This window comes from Bombyx mandarina, chromosome A1 (genome assembly GCF_030267445.1).
Source record: "Bombyx mandarina strain Sakado chromosome A1, ASM3026744v2".
In the NCBI taxonomy this organism is placed as follows: Eukaryota; Metazoa; Arthropoda; class Insecta; order Lepidoptera; family Bombycidae; genus Bombyx; species Bombyx mandarina.
Window position 1 is genome coordinate 22,792,223 of NC_143234.1, and position 22,543 is coordinate 22,814,765.

The following is a 22,543-nucleotide window of genomic DNA, read 5'->3' on the forward strand; positions in this document are numbered from 1 at the left end:
TCGTGTGTTATCGGATTTTTAATTGTGTTACATTGCGTGCTTGGAAAACATTGAATTATATGAGTTTTGAATTACTTAACGTTTTTAATGGTATCTACCAATGCAATTCCGTGGTTCTCTAGTAGCGTCTTGATTTTCAAAAATAGCTCATTTACAATTATTAGTATAATACATATTGGCAATTTCTTAATAAAATTTCTTTTTCGCTTTCTCTGGCCTTACATACGCAATATTGACACGTGTCTGTGAAATTATTAAATTTAAAAACACTTCATATTGAATTGATATTGACATTTTGCATATCACAAATAGGTGCACAACTCTAGAGGTGCACAATGTAACATAAACTTGTGACGTCATCTGTTAGCATAAGTTAGTTAGACGAGGTGAGGGCTGCACTGACTGAGCGAGGAGGAGATGACGAGTCCGAGTTCTGCGGAGACGAGCACGCCGTTGACGGGCGCGTCGTGTCCCGTGAGCGTCACGCGCGGCGCCGGACTGTCGCCCTCGCCGACGATGCCGCCGTGCCGGGCGGACCTGCGCGACACAGACACAACACGTTAATAAGACCTGGTCCAAAAAGGGCGAATAGACCGCGAAATGTTTCGCGCGTCAGTGAGATACTAGGCACCAATATATCGCGTCCACAAGCATCGCGCGAATTGAAAATACGCGCGTAAATCGCGTGCACTACGCCAGAGCCTCGACTCACGCGTGATTCGCGCGTAATGCAATGGCAGTTGTCACTGGTGGTAGGACCTCTTGTGAGTCCGCACGGGTAGCTACCACCACTCCGCCTATTTCTGCCGTGAAGCAGTAATGCGTTTCGGTTTGAAGGGTGGGGCAGCCGTTGTAACTATACTTGAGACTTTAGAACTCACATCTCAAGGTGGGAGGCGCATTTACGTTGTAGATGTCTATGGGCTCCAGTAACCACTTAACACCAGGTGGGCTGTGAGCTCGTCCAACCATCTAAGTAATAAAAAAATAAACTACATAACAAACAACATTACCAGTGTAAACTAATTAATAAGCTTTGTGAGTTCAACAACCTGTGTTTAGGTTCCACCTACGATTCACTGTCCGGCAGCCATATATATGTATATATGAGGCCGTCAGCGCAAAATTGGCCTAAGCTTACCATAGTTAGTACGAAGGCAATTAGGTTTGAGGAGAGTAGGCAAAAAAAAACCATACGCGCAAAAAAAATGTTTACAACCCTATCTGTTATCTATGAATGAAACTATGGATAGGCTATGGATGAAACTATGGATAGGCTAACTATGGATTTGCATAAAAAAAAATTATATTTTAAATAAATTCCAATATACGTCATATAAGCTTGAATATTTTTTATGTGGGTTAAGCCACTTTTGCGCTGTTGGCCTCATATATCCATCGGGTCTGTGTTCGTTACACGGGATGAGCAGCTGGCCACACCGGTGTTGATGTGGGGTTTTAGACTTTTTGGCGGGAACGCGAGGAGTGAAGTTGTATGATTTGTTTTATTTTGTCTATTTAGTGTTTCTTCAGGTTTAAATGTATAATAACAGTGGTTTATTAACTGTTTAATATCTGTGAAAGTGCACAAATGTAAGAAAATGAAACAAAGCCGCTGGACGTAACTTCTCGGGATCCTCCAAAAAGTCCACTGAAAAATCTTAGTAAATGGCCACCATTTTACTGAGATTATATTTCATCTTATTTCATTTCATTTAATTTCATCCCAGTTGCTTAATGTCTCAAATTAATCATCTTCCTTTCATTTCACTTCATATTATCATTTTTCATAAAAATAAGAATATGAATTAAAATAAGACGTGACTTAAAGGTCTTAGTTACCGGGTCATAAAATCCCTTAAAAAAAAAGTGGCGTTCTATTATATCGGAATGGCAGCTCGATACTGACCAATGCCAGAGCAGCACGGTGCAGTCCTCGGAGCCGGACGCGATGTAGCAGTCCGAGGTGATGTTGCACTCGGACCGGCACACGCACGTCACCACGCCGTAGTGACCGAATATTATTTGCACTATTTTAGCTGGGGAATATAAAAAAAAACATTATGATGTTGCCAGAGGATTTAAAATGGCTGATTTAGCTGGAACTTTATTGGTTCATGTAACAAGCTATAAAAAACATACGGATATGTAGATATATAGGTAAACCTACAAATTCCTAAGGGTGGGCTATTGCTCAGGTCAAATTTGGGTAATCGAGTTGACTATCGCACTCGTTGCCGTCTAGCTATTGAATTCAATAACTTTTTCTTTTTTTTCCCCTACCTATGCTGATAGTCTTGAGAAATTATTTCAGCGTAACCTTAACTAGTAGGTAAGCTCACGGGGCTCAAACCGGGTGTGTTGCTAACACTAACCCTAGCAAGAGCAGTGCTTCGCAGAATCTACCAACGGATCGGAAACGCGACCCGCTGAGAAGATCCGGCGAGAAACTCAGTGGGCTGTGTCTATGGGTTAATTCACTCGTCGAGCCCTTAGTCGCAAGCGACGGGTTCGACGAGGACGGTGACCGGTGCTTGTGGTACCTAAAAGCACCGTTAGTAGATCGGGAGGATCCGAAATGACGTGTGCAATAACTGGTGCGTTACGTCCGCTTATATATTGATCGTTGACGTCGTAATCTGCTGGTGATGCGTTGATTACAAATGGTTATCGTTGTGTATGTGAGCGCATCACAGTGCAGCGTTGTAGGTAAACTATACCGTTCAATTAATGAACCTTTGAACGCGCTCCGAGACCGCAGATATCTCACATCGAAGTGCATACAACGATTCTATCGCATCGACGGTTTGGGACAGTTTAAAAATAAGCTCCATATCAATGGAATTTGATGCTGTAGTTACCAGTTTCAGTTGAGAAGACCCTAAAGCTATTATCCCAGAAGCCGGCCGCGATGAGGAACTTGGAGTCGACTGTCGTCACGAAGCAGTTGGAGCGCGCGCGGACCCGCTGGCTGAAGTTGTCGCCGAGCTGTCTCCGCGCCAGCGCCTGCGCCCCTCCAGCGGCTGGACAGGGAACACGCACGTGTAGGATTCCCAACAGTGTACACATGCATGGAGGTACACAACGGCAGACGAAACGGAATACGTCCGTAACATAAGCACAAAACAATCATAATTAAGCTAAGCAAGAGTACTTCGTGGTCGTCGTGGCCTAACGGATAAGACGTCCGGTGCATTCGTGTTGAAGCGATGCACCGGTGTTCGAATCCCGCAGGCGGGTACCAATTTTTCTAATGAAATACGAACTCAACAAATGTTCACGATTGACTTCCACGGTGAAGGAATAACATCGTGTAATAAAAATGAAACCCGCAAAATTATAATTTGCGTAATTACTGGTGGTAGGACCTCTTGTGAGTCCGCACGGGTAGGTACCACCGCCCCGCCTATTTTTGCCGTGAAGCAGTAATGCGTTTCGGTTTGAAGGGTGGGGCAGCCGTTGTGACTATACTGAGACCTTAGAACTATATCTCAAGGTGTGTGGCGCATTTACGTTGTAGATGTCTATGGGCTCCAGTAACCACTTAACATCAGGTGGGCTGTGAGCTCGTCCACACAGCTAAGCAATAAAAAAATAAATAAAAAACTTGTAGTTTTAATATGGACATATCGTCTGAGCCTACATGTGAGTGAGTGTGACGTGAGCACCAGGGCTCGTGGGATATGTATGACGCCGTTCACCTTGAGACATGAAGTTGAATATTGAAAATCTGCAATTTGTGAATGATTTACGATGAAAATAGGTTAGTGATACCTACCCGCACGGCTTCACAAATACGCCCTATTATATCAGTAGATCCGTATGCTGGGTTCACACGGCATTGTCCTGCACGTTTTCTTTGTATTCGTTATTTTAACGTACAATCACCCGAGTGTTCATACGGTAGATTTTCATTCGTGTAAAAACGAATGTGTGAACGAGACAGAGCTATACTATGCGTCACTGCAACGTTATAGTTCATTCGTATTCCTTGACAGGTCCGCTGCGGTGTAACGCGTACGCGATGTATAGGCGGTGTACGGTATTTTTTGCAGTAGTATGAAGCAGTAATGCGTTTCGGTTTGAAGGATGGGGCAGCCGTTGTAACTATACTGAGACCTTAGAACTTATCTCAAGGTGGGTGGCGCATTTACGTTATAGATGTCTATGGGCTCCAGTAACCACTTAACACCAGGTAGGCTGTGAGCTCGTCCAACCATCTAAGCAATGTGTAGGGTGCGGTGTGAGTTTGTTAGTTAAAGATAATGTTACTTAAAAATGTTTATTGTTAAAATATAGAGAAAATAAATTAAATGTTAATGTTATGAATGCACCCGGGTGACGCGGTTATTGATCGTGCAATGACGATTTGTGGAAATGAAGTTAACGCGTCACGCGAATTATGCTGACAAAGGTGTTCGGTAATATATCACCGAACACAATGAAAAAAAAAAGAACAAACGACATGTGAACAGTTCTATGTACAATGTATGTGCCACTATTCATTCATTAAGACGTATAGGTTAATAAAGGTTAGTCACCTTTAAGACATCCACAAGAAGCGGGTTAATGTCATCATCATCATCATCATTTTTCTGCCCTTCTCACAGTCATCTGGGGTCGGCGCAACATGTTTTCTCCTTCCATACTCCTCTATCATATACTATTTCTTAGCTTACTCCCCTCTTACATATATCGTCTTTCACCCAATCCATCCAATTCTTCTTAGGTCTACCTCTTCCTCTATATCCTTCCACATTCATAGTTAACATTCTCTTACCACCCTCATTTTCATTTCGTCTCATCACATGTCCATACCATCCCGAACGCGCACTTCTCAGCTTCTCTGTCACAGGTGCCACTTTCAGACTTCCGCTAACATATTCATTCCGTATTCTATCCATTCTCGTTACTCCACACATCCATCGCAGAATTCGCATCTCTGATGCATGCAATCGCCTTTAATGTATCCTTTACAATAGTGTGTGTGGTACTCACCCCAGACTGGGTCCATGAGTAGCGGGTGGGGGTGGGGGGGCGGATGCGCGTCGGGCGCGTGGCGGGCGGAGTGTGCGCAGCCCCCCGCCGCCCAGCGGTGGGCCGCGAACGCACGTGCCGCGCTCACCTACGCCGCATCACACGTCCACCGTTACGTACAAAATCAGTATAGTTTCTACTTCCAGCGAGGTAGAAACTATACTGACCTCCTTCTTCAAACGAGGCTTGTGGAGAATACTTAACGGTAGGCAGCGGCTTGGCTCTGCTCCTGGCATTGCTGAGGTCCATGGGCGACGGTTACCACTTACCATCAGGTGGCCCGCATGCTCATCTGCCTACAAGGGCAATGAAAAAAAAAGCACCGGTCACCGTCCTCGTCGAAGCCGTCGCTTGCGACGAAGGGCTCGACGAGTAAATTAACCCATAACCCACTGAGTTTCCCGCCGGATCTTCTCAGTGGGTCGCGTTTCTGATCCTTGGTAAATTCTGCGAAGCTCTTGCTAGGGCCAGTGTTAGCTACACTCCGGTTTGAGCCCTGTGAGCTCACCTACACGTTAGGGTGAAGCTGAAATAGCCTCTCAAGGCTATCAAAATAGGTAGGAACGTAAATATTGCGTTTTACATTTATTGAAATTAACACGTTTTTAGCTTTCAAACGTTGGGACTTTACGACATTATTATGTAAGGGACAGTGGAAGTACACTGAATGCGACCCGCGTGGGGCTCCTGGGACTGGACATACCGTGACAGCAGCCGGCATCGCCAGTTGCGGGTAGGTGTTGGCGGAGACGTGTACGACGGCCGCGTTTGAGGGCAGCTTGAGGCGGAGACAGACGTCGTCGGGGGCCGCCGCGAACATCAGGGGCGCTAGGTGCAATGCAGACGCGCGCGGCGGGTGCGGCTCGCTCAACAACTGCGCTGGGGTCTGACCGAAGCTGCGGATCTGGTCCTCCACGGCGGTCCTGGTCACGGGCTCCGTGATCTGGTCGAGTCTGACTCCGCCCTCGTACGTGAGGTAGTAGAACACGTTGGTGGCCCGTACTGCTTCCGGCCCTGGCGGTCACAGCGCGATGTACAACAATGATACGATTTAGTTAGGTACGTAGAAATGTTTGTTGACTGTTTCACGTGACTTTGGTGTTCAATAATGACTTGAAATTTATACTCAATCGACATACATACATTTGAACCTTTAAATTAGCACATCTTAATTTAGTAATAGTATACGAGAGGATGCACTGTAAACCTATCTCTATTTTCAGAGCGGCACTTATGGATGTTACAATTTTCGCGCCGTCGCTACCTTTAAGGACTCAGAAAAGAAACTAATAATTTTGTTTTTTAATTTAAAATTGAAGTAGCTTTATTACAAGATGAATTACTAAAATGGATTAGGATGGACTAATATGGAATAGGAAAATTTTAGTTTCTTAAACTAGAATAAAATTCGAAAAGCCCTGTAAATCCTGATGTACACAATAAAGGAAGTCGTGTAAGTTGTGGTTAAGTTAAACGGTCACCGAGCGGTGTACCGTAGTTCAGAAATATTCAAGCCAGAAACACAGAAAGAAGAATCAATTTATTATTCACAGCTATAGAAAAAAATATCATTGAAGGCCACAGCTTGAATATTTACCTAACACCAAAGTTAACGAAAATACCAAAGAGATCGAAATATCCCTTAAACAAATGACGTTGTCACAAAGCCCTACCTCGCTGCTTGTATCCAAAGATGAGATCGATCCACTGGTGAAGTTGGCAGCTGACGAACTCCGACTCCAAGGCCATGCGGTTGATGCGGATGAACTCCTCAGGCGATGAAGCCCATGGTGGAAGAATGACGTCCCCGGACGGAGACTCTGGGATGCCTAGCTTGTAGCCGGAGCTGTTTATCAGCATTTCAGGCAAGAAGAACAGCTCGGGGATCAGTTCCTGTGGGATGTCGAAACAATTATACGATCAAGATTTATTAACACGCTTTTATTAGCTTAGTACGTCTGTACGTTAGAGAATCTTCGAGCATCATTTTATTTTAACTTGAGAATTTGGACATGCTATCAAGGATTGATGACGATACAATAATTTTATGATTTTGCTCTAATATATTAACAGTGTCAAAAGAGCGAACGATTCAAACGCTTCCGTCGCACGTGACATTAACTATGTCACTTTGCATTATCCTTACTTCAACTCTAGCAACTCTCAGTACCATTATCCACGGAATCTACGTAATAAAATTGATGCCTGTGTAATTTATAAATTTGCGAAATTATTAATATCGTATTTGTGATGCGAAGTGGTCATGTCTATTGGTTTGAACAATTAAAATTTGATTCCATGTGCCATAGTAGGTCCGGTAACCACTTAACACAACATGGACCAAGTTCTCGTCTTTTCATTATCAAGAGAAAAAAATAACCAGTTCTTACGATACATAGGTACTGTTTTAAAGAATCTTGTCATTACGGATCCTCCTGATCTATTAACGGTGCTTTTAGGTACCACAAGCACCGGTCACCGTTCTCGTGGAACCCGTCGCCTGCGACGCAGGGCTCGACGAGCGAATTAACCCATAGACACAGCCCACTGAGTTTCTCGCCAGATCTTCTCAGTGGGTCGCGTTTCCGATCCGGTGGTAGATTCTGCGAAGCACTGCTTTTGCTAGGGCCAGTATTAGCAACACTCCGGTTTGAGCCCCGTGAGCTCACCTACACGTTAGGGTGAAGCTGAAATAGCCTCTCAAGGCTATCAACATAGGTCGGGAAAAAAAGAAACTTGAAGAGTAGTGATGTTAATTTAGCGTTCTGAAATCATAGAAATATTAAACATTTTTCGTGCCTTAACATCGGATGTGTCGCGTTGGCAGTTCTTCCAGGACATGGCGATGGAGGAAAACAGTCTGTTCGGATGATCGAATTTACCTCCCTGCAGCGCTAGGAACATTGTCGTCATTGGCTCCTGTGAAACATAAAGACATTATATGAAAATTGGCAAAGAGATGTTGCATTGCTTATGAAGTCGTCGTGGCCTAAAAGACGAGAGGCCTTGCATCGAGCGACGTGAAAATACCGGTGGTGTAATCCCGCAGGCGGTAATAGTTTTCTTACAAACGTACTTTACATATTCACGAAGGACTTCCATAACAAAGAAACAGTACAAGAACTATGTGACAAAAATATTTGCAACAATAAATTTCGGTAATGGTGGTATGATGGCCTATTGTGGGTCCTGGTGGTTAGATCTGCCGCAAAGCAGTAGTAGTGCGTTCCGGATCGAAGAGTGGGGCGTTTGTTGTACTTTGTTGTAAAAGCGAGACTTCGAACTCATGTGTCTAGGTGACAAAACAAAAACATGATTATGCCCAAAGCATGTTTTTATTTTGTCTACTACAATCGTAGTAAGGTCTATTTTACTTTTTTATTAGTCCATTTGACGATGCGTTTAAAAAGGATATTGGGTTGAATACCTACGTAATGGAATCCTTTTTATGAATGTGTATGTACAGATTTATCGATTAAATCCGCGAATAGTGAAAACGCGAATGAGGGAAGCGCGAATAGGGAGCTTTTACTGAAATCAAGTCGTGATCTAAATAAATAAGAATTAAGATTCCGTAACATTACCGTGATAAACCGTGGTAAGCGTTAACCGAATTACGTAAGCAAATCGATCCATTCACTTAAAAACGAACCATTATTTTGTAATTTCATTACGTTTTGTTGTGCAATTAGATCGTTGTACATTTAATCCATTAAGTACTGCGGTTTGCTGTAAGCTGTAACTGCTAATGTTGTTGTGTGCTTGTTGTACGAGGTAATATTATCTGTTAAAATTGATTTATTATAATAAAATGCATAGCAAATCATCATCAATACTCATTTATTTTCCTTATTATATCCTCCGCTATTGAGTGACGTGACTTGGCCAGGGTTATAATCGATTGTGTGAACGAAATACTTATCTAACAAATCTTCACAAACGTCTTCCATTATGAAGGGACAATGTAGTGTTATACAAATTAACAATGCAACTTTATTGAGGAATTATTGATAGGACGAATTGAAGTGAAGCTGGTAGTGGAATGGCCATATATGCTGTAGAAGTGACATCGCTAAAGCAGACGGATTCTCGAGTGGAGACCGCGCAGCGAAAAACTTAACGTGGGACGCCCTCTGGCTAGGTGGTTCTATGACCTCCGAACGGTGGCCGGCAAGAGATGGATGAGGAGAGCCGAAGACCGGGCTCAGTGGTGTGGATTGGGAGAGACCTATGACCAGCAGTGGACGACTGTGATGATGATGAGGGCGGATTTGGAGACAAGTTGGGTACCACGGTTTTGAATTCTGTTGCCGCGAAGAATTAATGTGTTTAAAGCATGGGGCAGTTTTTGTTTTAATTGCCCTTGTAGGCTGACGAGCATACGGCCCACCTGATAGTGAGTGGTTACCGTCGCCCATGGACTTCAGCAATGCCAGGGGTAGAGCCAAGGCGCTGCCTACCTACCTACTGCCTAACGTAATTGACGTGTGTGGTGTGGTGTCATTCACATTGTAATATCTATAGTCCATAGAATAATGCTTATTATAATAATGCTTATATTAGAATAAAACTTCACAATCTGTATGTATAAAAGGTGAGGTGTGTGTGTGTCTGCGTATACGTTCCATATAGACTCTGATAAGGACGTACCGACTTTGATGAAATTTTCAGGAAATCTTCAGATAAAATTTTGGTAGCGATCGGATCGAAGTCAAATCAAAGATCGGCCTGTAGAGCCAGCTAGGGTTTGACTAGCATGTCATAAGGCGATTTTTTTTTGTAGCTTAGATAGCTGGACGAGCTCTCAGCCCACCTGGTGTTAAGTGGTTACTGGAGCCCATAGACATCCATAACGTAAATGCGCCACCCACCTTGAGATATAAGTTCTAAGGTCTCAAGTATAGTTACAACGGCTGCCCCACGCTTCAAACCGAAACGCATTACTGCTTCACGGCAGAAATAAGCGGGGTGGTGGTACCTACCCGTACGGACTCACAAGAGGTCCTACCACCAGTAAATGGTAAAAATTATGGACTCACGTTCCAACTTATTTCTTGTAACTACTACTTACGATTCGAACGAGCCAGTTGAGCACGAAGGCAGCAGTGGAGTAGTGTGTGCCGTAGTGGAAGGGAGGCGTGGACTCGTGCTCCCACGTGTTATACCGCTCCTCGAAGTACGCACGTCGGCTGGGGTTCAATGCACCTATGGGCTGTAAGGCAACGAGAATGTATGGTTTACGGTTCGTTCAACATGTTACATGGTAGCGTGTCCAACTAATAATGATCAGCTACGGCAGCCTTTCCCAAAGTGGGCGATAACGCCCCCTCGTGAGCGCTGCAGGTCTACAAGGGGGCGGTAAGAGACCCAGAAAACAAAATAGAGGCGTTGTATAGAGACTTGGGAATCGATTTGTAATTTCATCTAGGAGGACTCTTAGACACCGACTGAGCTCTAGCTATAGTAGTTTTTAAGTAGGACAAAAATATTGAAGCGCTAAAAAAGAATTTATTCTCAAAGTGGGCAGTGGACAAAATAAGTTTGGGAACCTAAGCTTAACCTTAAATTTCTAAATTTCTCTTCTCTGTTCACTTTCTACATAAGTATATGTGATTTTGATTGTGGAAACATATTTGGTTATTGTTTTAGCTATATTTTTAAAAATATTATATGTTTGCATTGTACTTTTGTTTCCCAAATAAATAAATAAACCCCTGACAGCTACGGGCTTCTCAAGCCACTTTTTCCATTTAATCTGTCCGCAGTATCCCCGAATTATGTATTTGAATACCTTCCCCTACCACTAAAACATATATCGAGTAGATAAGTTCTTGGCCAGTATAAATATTGACGTAATATTGCAGATACGTGTTTCTCGGAGTAATCTCGTATAGCAATGATATTATACAAACATCATTTAAGAAGTTCAAATTTTATAGCTACATGATCGAAACTAATTCAGGGTATTTTCATTCTAACCCATAGACACAGCCCACTGAGTTTTTCGCCGGATCTTCTCAGTGGGTCGCGTTTCCGATCCGGTGGTAGATTTTGCGAAGGACTGCTCTTGCTAGGGCCAGTGTTAGCAAATTAAAATTTATTATTACATAGCACGGCCGTAAATACTAGTCGTATACTTTGCCAAGTGGATCGGCGCCCTGTTTTTCCAATCCTTTGAGTGTGTCATCTCGGTATAGATGTGAGTTTATTTATGAGATCCTGTCACGAGTTAGTCATTTCCTGTCATGTGTTGGGGAAATTGTCAATTGTCACACACACACGCGATGTGGCAAGCTCTATCAAGTGATCAGATCAGGCGCCAAGGCGTCGGAGATACTGCTGTTAATGTTATTTCATACTTGTATTTGTTTTGTGGACGTTTCTTTACATCGTCCCAGGTGGTAAACGAAGATGCAGTTCATCTGATGGGTTGTGGATAAAGTCGCCAAGAGCTTTATGTAATATCAGGTTCACAATGGCGGTTTGGGTGGCCGTATACTGTAAATTATTCTCTTAGTCAAGTTCAGCTAAACAGTGCTTGAATTTTTTAATAAACAATTATCATACAAATTTTTCACACGTGTTATTTGTTCCTGCTGTACACAAGGCTTCACTTGTGAACATCCCGGTCCATTAACGGTGCTTTTAGGTACCACAAGCACCAGTCATCGCCCTTGCCGAGCCCGTCGCTTGCGAAGAAGGGCTCGACGAGTGAATTAACCCTCAGACACCGCCCACTGAGTTTCTCGCCGGATCTTCTCAGTGGGTTGCGTTTCCGATCCGGTGGTAGATTCTGCGAAGCACTGCTCTTGCTAGGGTCAGTGTTAGTTACACGCTCGCATACCTTTGATAGATCCCTAAAGTTTGAAGGCTGGCTAAGGTCGAGTTCTTCGCTCTCATAGTTGGTGAGGATCCACGGGAACACGGGGTACTGGTTCAAGTCGTTGTACGTGCGACCTGTAATTAAAAAAAAACTCGTTTATATTATATGCGTAATTTAATCTTACTATGTCATATAGGAATAGCACCACTCAATTTCTTCTGGGAAATGTCGTGAGACGACTAAGGGATCCAATGGAGGGCAACGGAGTTCTATGTGTTCTCTGTCTCTCTGAGTATTAATATCAGCGGATTACGGTCGCGTAATCCTTAGATGGGTGAATTAGCTCACTGTCTACCTGGTCTTACTGAAACCCACAGACAAAACAATGTAATAGCTCACCAACCTTGAGACATGAGGTTGAAGTCACGTTTGAATCATATAACGATTGTCCCAGTCAGGTGTTTCGTGTCAGAACAGGACAGGAAGGTGGCATCTGTCCGTGCGAGTGCACAATACGTCACACTGGATTTCAATGTGCTTAGTGCGAGTTTTTTGACGTTCTCGATAGCGTAAAAGTTAATACAAATTTATATGCAGTTAAAACAGCACTCCTAGCGGCAAACGTAGGCAAACGTTCCGAATTCATACAACTTTGAGTTAACTTTTACGCTGTCGAGAATGTTAAAAAACTCGTTTTTTATTCCTACCTAAACTGATGGTCTAGAGTCTAGAGAGACTATATCAGCGTCACCGGGCTAGTAGGTGAGCTCACGGCGCTCAAACCTGACGATGTTGCTAACACGAACCCTAGCAAGAGCCGTGCTTCACAGAATCTACCGCCGGATCGGAAACGCGACCCAGTGAGAAGATCCGGCGAGCAACTCAGCGGGCTGTGTCTGAGGGTAGACTCGCACTAAGAACTCGCATAATCCAATCATTCGACATTAATTCACAGAGCGTCTCATCCATTAGGTCATGACGCTTCAGTCGTGATGTTTATTATTATAATTTTTTATTTATTTCTTAGTTGGGTGGACGAGCTCACAGCTCACCCGGTGCTCAGAGGTTACTGGAACCCATAGACATCTACAACGTAAATGCGCCACCCACCTTGAGATATAAGTTCTAAGATCTCAGTATAGTTACAACGGCTGCCCTACCCTTCAAACCGAAACGCATTACTGCTTCACGGCAGAAATAGGTAAGGCGGTGGTACCTACCCGCGCGGACTCACAAGAGGTCCTACCACCAGTAAAAATTACGTCAGAATATGTTCACCGATGGTCGGGCAGAGAGGTTTGGTCAACGGTTGCATTTGTGACGTCGTTCAGTTTGAGCTATCAATAAACATTTAAATCATTACATAAGAGATCGACCACACTTCGAACCGAAATTCACAGTTGACTAGTTGTTATCGCAATGTGCAGCGTAGACTTTCTTTGATTTCCTCGTATTATTCAGCACTAGGTCGAGTAACTGTAGTTAATGAAGAATTTCGATTCCAGCGCTCGCGACCTTTTTGTTCGTATGTAATTTTAGTTACTACGCCAAGTTATCTTTTATTGGCACGCTTTTATTAGCTAGTCCTCTATTTATCAATGTAGCGGAATCTTTTAAACTAATTTACAATTAACTTCGAGACGATTAACTTGAAAGTTTGCATATGTATCAAAAAACGAAGACCATACAATAATTTTAGTACTTTAACCTAATTAAATATTATCTTAATTTTTAGTTTGGCTTACTTATATTTATTTAAATCAAAATATGTCGTATATGTATTAAATATATTTGTATGAAGATTTTCATCAATAAACTAGTGATCATAAAAATTGCTTTCTACAAATAAAACCAAATAGCATGTTTTCTAATTTTTTTATTGCTTAGGTGGGTGGACGAGCTCACAGCCCACCTGGTATTAAGTGGTAACTGGAGCCCATAGACATCTAGAACGTAAAACCTTGAGATATAAGTTCTAAGGCCTCAAATATAGTTACAACAGCGCACCACCCTTCAAACCGAAACGCAGTGCTGCTTCACGCCAGAAATAGGCAGGGTGATGGTACCTACCCGCGCGGACTCACAAGAGGTTCTACCACCAGTAAACATATTTGTCTTATTAAATTTAGACTGATAGAAGTCTAAATCGAAACGTTATCTTAAGTTCCAGCAGCCCATAACTCCGGCCTCGGCGCAATGTTGTAACAAGCAAAACGTTTGCCAATACATCCTTCGCTTATTTTCTAGTCATAGGCACTTCAATGGTTTTGATAGTTGCATAAAAACTCATTGTCTATGGTATTGCGATTTTTTTTTTTTTCATAAGAAAATGACCTAGTTTTCGCACTGGAGATTTTTAGTTTGAGAATAAATACATCAGAATTGAATATTTGATGTTAATTTTATGAGTAAGCTGTTTAATTCTTAGAGGCAAGCTTCTCTTTGACTTTTGTATTGCGTTTCCAAATATACCACCTACTATCGTTGTGTAGGATATTTTTCCTGAAATTCCAAAAAACAATACTAAGCTCAATAATCGATAATAATAAATGCGCCATTGCATAGAAATAAAAAAGGTAAGATTTTCATTTTGTATGTATGTACCTATCTAGATTATATTACAGGATATTTTATGAATCCGCCAAATATTTGTAGGCATTTTATATATATATATTAATTATTTTCACGTTTCAGAGATATCGACATTATCATTTTTTTTTTTTTTATTGCTTAAATGGGTGGACGAGCTCACAGCCCACCTGATGTTAAGTGGTTACTGGAGCCCATAGACATCTACAACGTAAACGCGCCACCCACCTTGAGATATAAGTTCTAAGGTCTCAAGTATAGTTACAACGGCTGCCTCACCCTTCAAACCGAAACGCATTACTGCCATACCAAGACAAGACCAATTTGTTTGTATGATATAAAAAAAATGTGAAATTTTCAGTTGGAGGCTGCGTTAACTAGTTCATTACTAAATAAAATTGCCTATTTCTGCCGTGAAGCAGTAATTCGGTTCGGTTTGAAGGGCGGGGCAGCCGTTGTACCTATACTGTGATCTTAGAACTTGTATCAAGGTGGGTGGCGCATTTACGTTATAGAAGTCTATGGGCTCTAGTAGCCACTTAACACCAGGTGAGCTGAGAGTTCGTCCACCCATATAAGTAATATAAAAATATTAATTAACTAAATATTAAATATTAATATCAATCTACAAACATTTATACATACATAACATATTATTGTTCATTTTACAAATAATTGTAGTTTACAGTGAAACTCGGTCACAATCCGCTATCGCTTATTGTATGACATACATGATATCTTGAAACTACCGTCTCCGCGCGCTTCCTATCTTACGTCGAAGGCGCTAGGATAGGAACCTTCCTTAAAGTAGCAGTAACTGTACTAAGTTTCATCAGTATTGGTTTGGGAACGCATAGAGGACAAGCCAACAGACATAATTTTGTTTCCACCCGTACAATGTTTTTTATCCTTTGGTTTTAAGATTCCGATGTTTTTTTTAATGATGGTAGGACCTCTTGTGAGTCCGCACGGGTAGGTACCATCACCCTGCCTATTTCTGCCGTGAAGCTGTAAAGCGTTTCCGTTTGAAGGGTGGGGCAGCCGTTGTAACTATACTGAGACCTTAGAACTTGTATCTCAAGGTGGGTGGCGCATTTACGTTATAGAAGTCTATGGGCTCTAGTAACCACTTAACACCAGGTGGGCTGAGAGTTCGTCCACCCATCTAAGCAATAAAAAAACGAGTATCGAGTTTAACAGTTATCTTCAGTAATTTACATAGTTTGATTATATTTAGTAAAATCGGCTTCCAGGTGGTCGACCAGTTTCGGCATTCGCTGACAGATGCTCGAGAGTCTCCGAAGGGGATCTAATCGCCCAAGGGCAGCTGCTTTGCGAAAAAAGATCTAGATACATATCGGTTGTAATGTCAGTCCGTCAAACCTCTCAGGTACTGAATGTAATTGTTTGTTCGTCCTTTGACCTCAAGCCGTTATCGGCGGGTTCAAGACGACGATAAACGACAGTAACAGTTCAATTGTGATACCGCATTGTACTTTTCCCGGCCGGCGGGACGGTCGTCGCACGTAACCAGACAATTGAGTGCAGTGGGTCGTGGTAAAAAGTTACGACAAAGAAAAAAAAACTAACAAAATCGGTGTTCGAAAATATGTGTTTTTTTTTCAAACAACAAAATGAAAATTTAACCACCAATATCGTTTTGTTAAAAAAAAGAATAATTGTAAATTAAGAAACGAAGAAAAAATAATAATAGAAAAACAAAAAAAAAATGGCGTCCGAAAATTGAGAGTGAGTTTAGTTTTAAACACTTTAATCTGCGAATCTTTCAACAGATTACCGACAAGATAATACGTACATACATACGTTTTGTTCAATACTAATATTATTAATCCTGACATCAATGAAATTAAGTATACAATAACGAATTGTATGATAAATTAAATTATAAAATGTTACCAACGATAAAATTTTAAAATAAACTAAGTTTTCAATCTGCTAAAAGCAGTTTAGTGTTTTTTTTTTGTCAAAACAACTTCAGCTTGTATGTAATTTTTATATCAAATACTCGCTTAACACTTAACTTGTCCGGTACAAAATATATTATACTTAACATAAAAAAAAAACATACAACCACATATTTGTATAACATTATTAATACATTTGAAAAATGTGTTAGCTTATATGGCTTCCAAAATATTTTTGTATAAATTAAGAAAATTGATTGTGTTAGAGACTAGATGAACACAATTTTGCACCAACAATTTTGGACCGCGGCAGTGTGACTTTCTAAAGACAGTCAACGTTCAGCACTTACTAAGACATTCGGATTTAAAGTCAGTTTTATATTGAAATGTTCAAGAGGACAGCGGTTGAATTTATTAAGCGGTAAGTTTTACTATGAAATGCATTAGTATTAATAAAAAAATTAACACTCTTTAATTAGTTTGACCTCTACGTATATATCTACTGCTACTACTACTACTACTTCGAATTGGTGGTAGGACCTCTTGTGAGTGCGCGCGGGTAGGTACCACCACACTGCCTATTTCTGCCGTGAAGCAGTAATGCGTTTCGGTTTGAAGGGCGGGGTAGCCGTTGTAACTATGCTGAGACCTTAGAACTGATATCTCAAGGTGGGTGGCGCATTTAGGTGGGCTGAGTGCTCGTCCACCCATCTAAGCAATAAATAAAAAAATAAAAAACTATGTGAAAAAGCTACGTGATATATGAACGTAGTTTTAAACAATACAAGACTGACTTGAAAATTTGCGCACGTATGAAGGATCAATGCAGATGCAATAATTTGGTTTAATGACCTGATCAGAATGACCAAGATAAAAAGTTAACTTTAGTTCGGTTTGATTTGAAAACGTGTTTTTTTTTAAATTATAAACTTCATTTCAGGTACTATCATTGGATAGTTCCCAAAAATGTTTAGTAACTCGCAAAAAAGCGTGATAAAAGTTATTAAGTTTATCAATTGGGCGTCACGATCGGTGGTGATTGGATAACTTATATAATTTTTCTTCAGCAAAGCCCAATTACTACCCGATTTTTTTTTTAACTATTCGTATTTATAAAGAAAACGTTTTAGATTTTTGTGAAACCGCGGTTGCGGATCTACTGTGCTCTTGGTAATACAGAATACCAAGAATGCCAGAATTCCCCGTGAGCACAAGTAACCCATAAGATGGATAAGATGGATAGTAAAAATCGCTTAACTACAAATTTCGTCATAAATTATATCTGTAGGCTTCCTTATTTATTTGTTCGCCGTCGTTGATGTTCGTGGGGCGTGGTCCATTCGCGAAATATTTATCCAATTGAGATTATTGGACAGTTGTTGTCGTTGGTACCTACTTAAGGGAAGAAAAATGACGTATATCCACTATATACGAAGAGACGCAGTAAACATCTTATAAAACTGGTGGTACTTTACTGGTGGTAGGACCTCTTGGGAGTTCGCACGGGTAGGTACCCACTTACTTTCGCCGTGAAGCAGTAATGCGTTTCGGTTTGAAGGGTGGGGCAGCCGTTGTAACTATACTTGAGACCTTAGAACTTATATCTCAAGGTGGGTGGCGCATTTACGTTGTGGATGTCTATGGGCTCCAGTAACCACTTAACACCAGGTGGGCTGTGAGCTCGTCCACCCATCTAAGCAATAAAAAAAATAAAAATATTTGGTTTAAACGACATTTTTGTAATTTTACAGGATAGTCATTTAAAGTTGAACATTTCGAAAAAATATCGTAACAAAAAAAAAACTTCTTCGGCTATGACAAGAGTAAATTTAATTGAAGTTCAATTAAAAACATCGGACTGTTGATGCTAATAACAAATAAAACGCGCCTTTAATTACAAAGATCAATCTCGCATATTAAGCGAAATGTCGCTTAAAACAGACAAAATGACAGAAAAAATGAAGATGGCGAAGACGGTTAAGGCGTAAAAAAAGGTGTTAGATATTTTTTTATTAAAATATAATAACAGAAGGTTTTGGAACAGTGGAAGTTTTACTTTATGCGCTGCGATCCTTTTTTTATGATTGAAGTATTACTGGTGACCCGGAGGCCTTTCCAGTTTCACCAGGATGGGTGAGCGAGCAAAGACTCAGCCAAGAGGGGTGGGATTTGCTAACAGCTGCCCGAGCGCCTCCGAAGGAGACCTAAGAGCTCAAGAGCAGCTGCTTCGCGAATGAATCTACTACCGGATCGGAATCGCGACCCGCTGAGAAGATCCGGAGAGAAACTCAACGGGCTGATGTTTAGGTTAGGTTGCGTGTCGAACTCTTTACCCAATTCGATGAGTACGGTTACCGGGATCCCTAAGTCTGCTCCTAGTGTTAGAGCTGTAGGTATCTAATGCAAGAGTTATTGGATCTGATCGATCCGTAAGGACGTGTGCACTGCGATCCCTACTCTACATGTATGTATGTAAGTCTCGGGTGTATCATTTACTCCATCATCTATCGTTACTACGCCATCCGTACAATTACAATACGGATGTCTTCAAACATTCTTATTGAAAGATAGAATAAAATCTAGCAAGAAGATTCGCAATCTTGAGAAGAAACGAATTAAATAGGGTCACTATTTAATTCGTTTCTTCTCATGCATTTTTATGTATTTATACAATTCAATCGATGTAGATTCCTATATACGACAGCGAAATTAATAATGTATTAAAGTTATGGGTGAAGTGCGTATGAAGCGCGATTGAAATTCAATCGTAGTATCTAATGATTATTACAGTAAACAGAGGAGGCATACAGTATTAAATTCCAAAAGACGTATTAATTACAGAACGTTGATAGGTTTATATAATGAAATGCGCGTTATTAGGCTACGGAAATTGTATCGTAACTTTTTAATAAATGTCGGGCAACTGCACGTAAGGCACACGAAGCAGATCCGAAGTATTCCGCAGTAGATTAAATTGAAAACGTGGTAGGACGTCTTGCGAATCCGCACGGGTGGGTACCACCGCCCTGTCTATTTCTGCCGTGAAGCAGTAATGTGTTTCGGTTTGAAGGGTGGGGCAGCCGTTGTGACTATACTGAGACCTTAGAACTTGTATCTCTTATTGTATGACATACATGATATCTTGAAACTACCGTCTCCGCGCGCTTCCTATCTTACGTCGAAGGCGCTAGGACAGGAACCTTCCTTAAAGTAGCAGTAACTGTACTAAGTTTCATCAGTATTGGTTTGGGAACGCATAGAGGATAAGCCAACAGACATAATTTTGTTTCCACCCGTACAATGTTTTTTATCCTTTGGTTTTAAGATTCCGATGTTTTTTTTACTGATGGTAGGACCTCTTGTGAGTCCGCACGGGTAGGTACCACCGCCCTGTCTATTTCTGCCGTGAAGCAGTAATGTGTTTCGGTTTGAAGGGTGGGGCAGCCGTTGTGACTATACTGAGACCTTAGAACTTGTATCTCAAGGTAGGTGGCGGCATTTACGTTGTATATGTCTATGGGTTCCAGTGACCACTTAACACAAAGGTGGCCTGTGAGCTCGTCCACCTATCTAAGCAAAAAAATATACTTAAAACTGTTCAAAGTTGTGGGTTGTGTAGAAAGTTAGACTTTCCACAAGTAATGTATTCTTTTGACATTTAAATTATCTCTGGCGCTGAACAGATTGGCGCGCGTGTCTACAACTGTATAACTTGATGGTATTGTAATTTTGTGGTGTTTTTACGGAACGTCGTGTTTGCTGTATTATTTTATGTACCTTTATGTTTTCGTTTCGTTTCGTTTCCTTAATGTTAATAGAAAGCGAGGAAATAATTGATATTATAATATTATATATTTTTTTCCAATTTTATAGATTGCGCCAATAATTCGATGTGAGCATCAGAGAATGGAATTCATGAATGTCTTCACACATTTATGTTATGATGTCGTTTTTATTCTTTTTGATTTTAATACTGTTTCTGCTGTTGGGAACGATCGGAAGGCTAATGTTGGTTTAGATTAAACAGGGCACTACTGAGGCTAAATTAGGTAGTCTAACACCCGTATCTTTAGTCGTTCACATGAGCTTAACTCGACTCGACTCAACCTCCAACGCGCGTTTTGGTATGCTTAGTCGTAAAAATAAACTCCACTCAAACGTCCTTGGAAATATTTCCTAACCGGAGTGAAGTGAGCGAACTGTCAAGTCAAGGTACGTCGCGACGTACCTTGAACGTTCCTCAAGGCTGGTTTTCTATCAATGTCCACATAGTATGTGGACCGCAAATGGAAATATATGATATTGTTGTGCAATGGCCTGGATCTGTGCATGATTCCCGCATATTTTGATAATTTAATTTTGATAATATTTATTAATAAAGTAAATAGTTCGAAGTTAGACATTTGAAACACTTTATTTTATTTACCTACACAAGATTCATATTTTGCTTACTACCTGATAAATAAAGTAAATGCGATTATAAGTTTTATTTATATAATAATAAACTGGTGGTTGTGGAAAAGCACTTCAACAACACGATGCAACCAAAATCACACAAAAGCGGCGAATAAAAATACAAAGCCGGATCCGAAATCTAAAATAATAATAGGTTAGAAAATAAATAATACACTTTCAGATTTACCGCACGCGCACATATTGACGAATAACTCAGCAACCAAAACATTAAACAAGTTCATCTAGTGTCAAACAGACAGCGGCAGCTTGAGTTTGACATTAAACAATGACCATAGACTACAGAACACTATGGGTTTGATGCTAGCTTGATCAAATTTTCATCATTATTACCTCACTCGAGGACAGTTGAGGAATATTGTAATGGTCGACTAAAAATACCAAACTCGAGTAAGTTTGGAGGGAATGCTCGAGCATCATCGGATGAGTTAAGAGTGGAGGACTATTTTACGAAACGTCTAAAGATACGGGCATAAGTCTTGTCTAATCGACCGCGTTTAGGGCAATTACGAAGAGGCGTTCTATGTCCTGTGTTCGTTGCATATAACGGTCTCTGCATACGGCGGTCGCACTGACTCCAAATATTGCTTTGGAGCTAACAGCGTTACGTAAAATCAAAGAGTTTCAAATCGTGTTTAAATTCCATAGTCCGCGGCGATATCACTACATACTATAAAACCAAGTCGCTTTCTCTGTCCCTATATCCCTATGTATGCTTAAATCTTTAATACTACGCAACGGATTTTGATGCAGTTTTTTTAATAGATAGAGTGATTCAAGAGGAAGGTTTATATGTATAACAACATCCATTAAATAGTGGAGAAATCAATAATAAACTACAGTTTCCGAGGCGAAGCGAAGGCAGGTCGCTAGTGACTAATATACATTGTTCTTCAATATACTTTTATCAGAATTATTTTTTACACCGATTACAATCTATGTATGTGTCAGTTTCGTCCCGTATGTTGTGTGCATGGTAGGTAGCTAAACGAAATCAAAATTTCAGAAAAAAGAATCGAAATTTCGATTCCCATAATTATCAAGAGGCTAGACTACCATCCAATAGGTAGGCTAAAAAAGAGAGAGAATAAACGCTTCGTACTGTTATAGACGGTACAAAGTTTTGTGCAAAAGCTTACAAAGCATGACCCCAATATTTCCACACAAGTGTAAAATTGAATTTAATACACGTGGTTTTGGAAGAATTTTTTGGACATCATAATTACTTAGTACAGTCACTTTTTTTTTTTTTATTGCTTATATGAGTGGACGAGCTTACAGCCCACCTGGTGTTAAGTGGTTACTAGAGCCCTTAGACATCCACAACGTAAATGCGCCACCCACCTTGAGATATAAGTTCTAAGGTCTCAAATATAGTTACAGCGGCTGCCCCACCCTTCAAACCGAAACGCACTACTGCCTCACGGCAGAAATAGGCAGGGTGGTGGTACCTACCCGTGCGGACTCACAAGAAGTCCTACCACCATTACTTATCCGGTAATCGTAAATTAAGAGTAGTCTTCAGTAAATAAAGTCAGAGTAAAGAAAAATAGTTTTTTTAAAAAGGATCCACGGAGAACAATCCTAAGAGTACGTTCAAGCGACCCGAATGATCACCGATGTATGCAATGCTGTGCCGATCAATCGCGCACATTACCATACAATACAACGAGTTTATAAACCATCAATTTTTCCA

The 22,543-nt window shown here is 41.0% G+C and overlaps 2 protein-coding genes across 23 annotated transcripts in view; one reads left to right on the forward strand and one right to left on the reverse strand.

Moving 5' to 3' along the window:
- Positions 1–22,543, reverse strand: part of rg (A kinase anchor protein rugose) — a 633,801-nt gene that overhangs the window by 6,482 nt on the left and 604,776 nt on the right. For all 22 annotated transcript variants that reach the window (XM_089739290.1, XM_089739288.1, XM_089739291.1 and 19 more), the window contains 9 exons: positions 11,882–11,994; positions 10,109–10,249; positions 7,837–7,956; positions 6,711–6,930; positions 5,741–6,051; positions 4,999–5,125; positions 2,862–3,023; positions 1,910–2,039; positions 404–537 (listed from right to left, as the gene is read on the reverse strand). In XM_089739290.1, the coding sequence (XP_089595416.1) occupies positions 404–537; positions 1,910–2,039; positions 2,862–3,023; positions 4,999–5,125; positions 5,741–6,051; positions 6,711–6,930; positions 7,837–7,956; positions 10,109–10,249; positions 11,882–11,994 (1,458 nt within the window). The remainder of the gene's footprint in view (positions 1–403; positions 538–1,909; positions 2,040–2,861; positions 3,024–4,998; positions 5,126–5,740; positions 6,052–6,710; positions 6,931–7,836; positions 7,957–10,108; positions 10,250–11,881; positions 11,995–22,543) is intronic.
- LOC114248019 (trehalose transporter 1-like protein) overlaps positions 16,635–22,543 on the forward strand; it is a 93,630-nt gene continuing 87,721 nt past the window's right edge. The window contains exon 1 of the mRNA XM_089739297.1: positions 16,635–16,795. Within this exon, the coding sequence (XP_089595423.1) occupies positions 16,761–16,795 (35 nt within the window). The 5' untranslated portion in view covers positions 16,635–16,760. The remainder of the gene's footprint in view (positions 16,796–22,543) is intronic.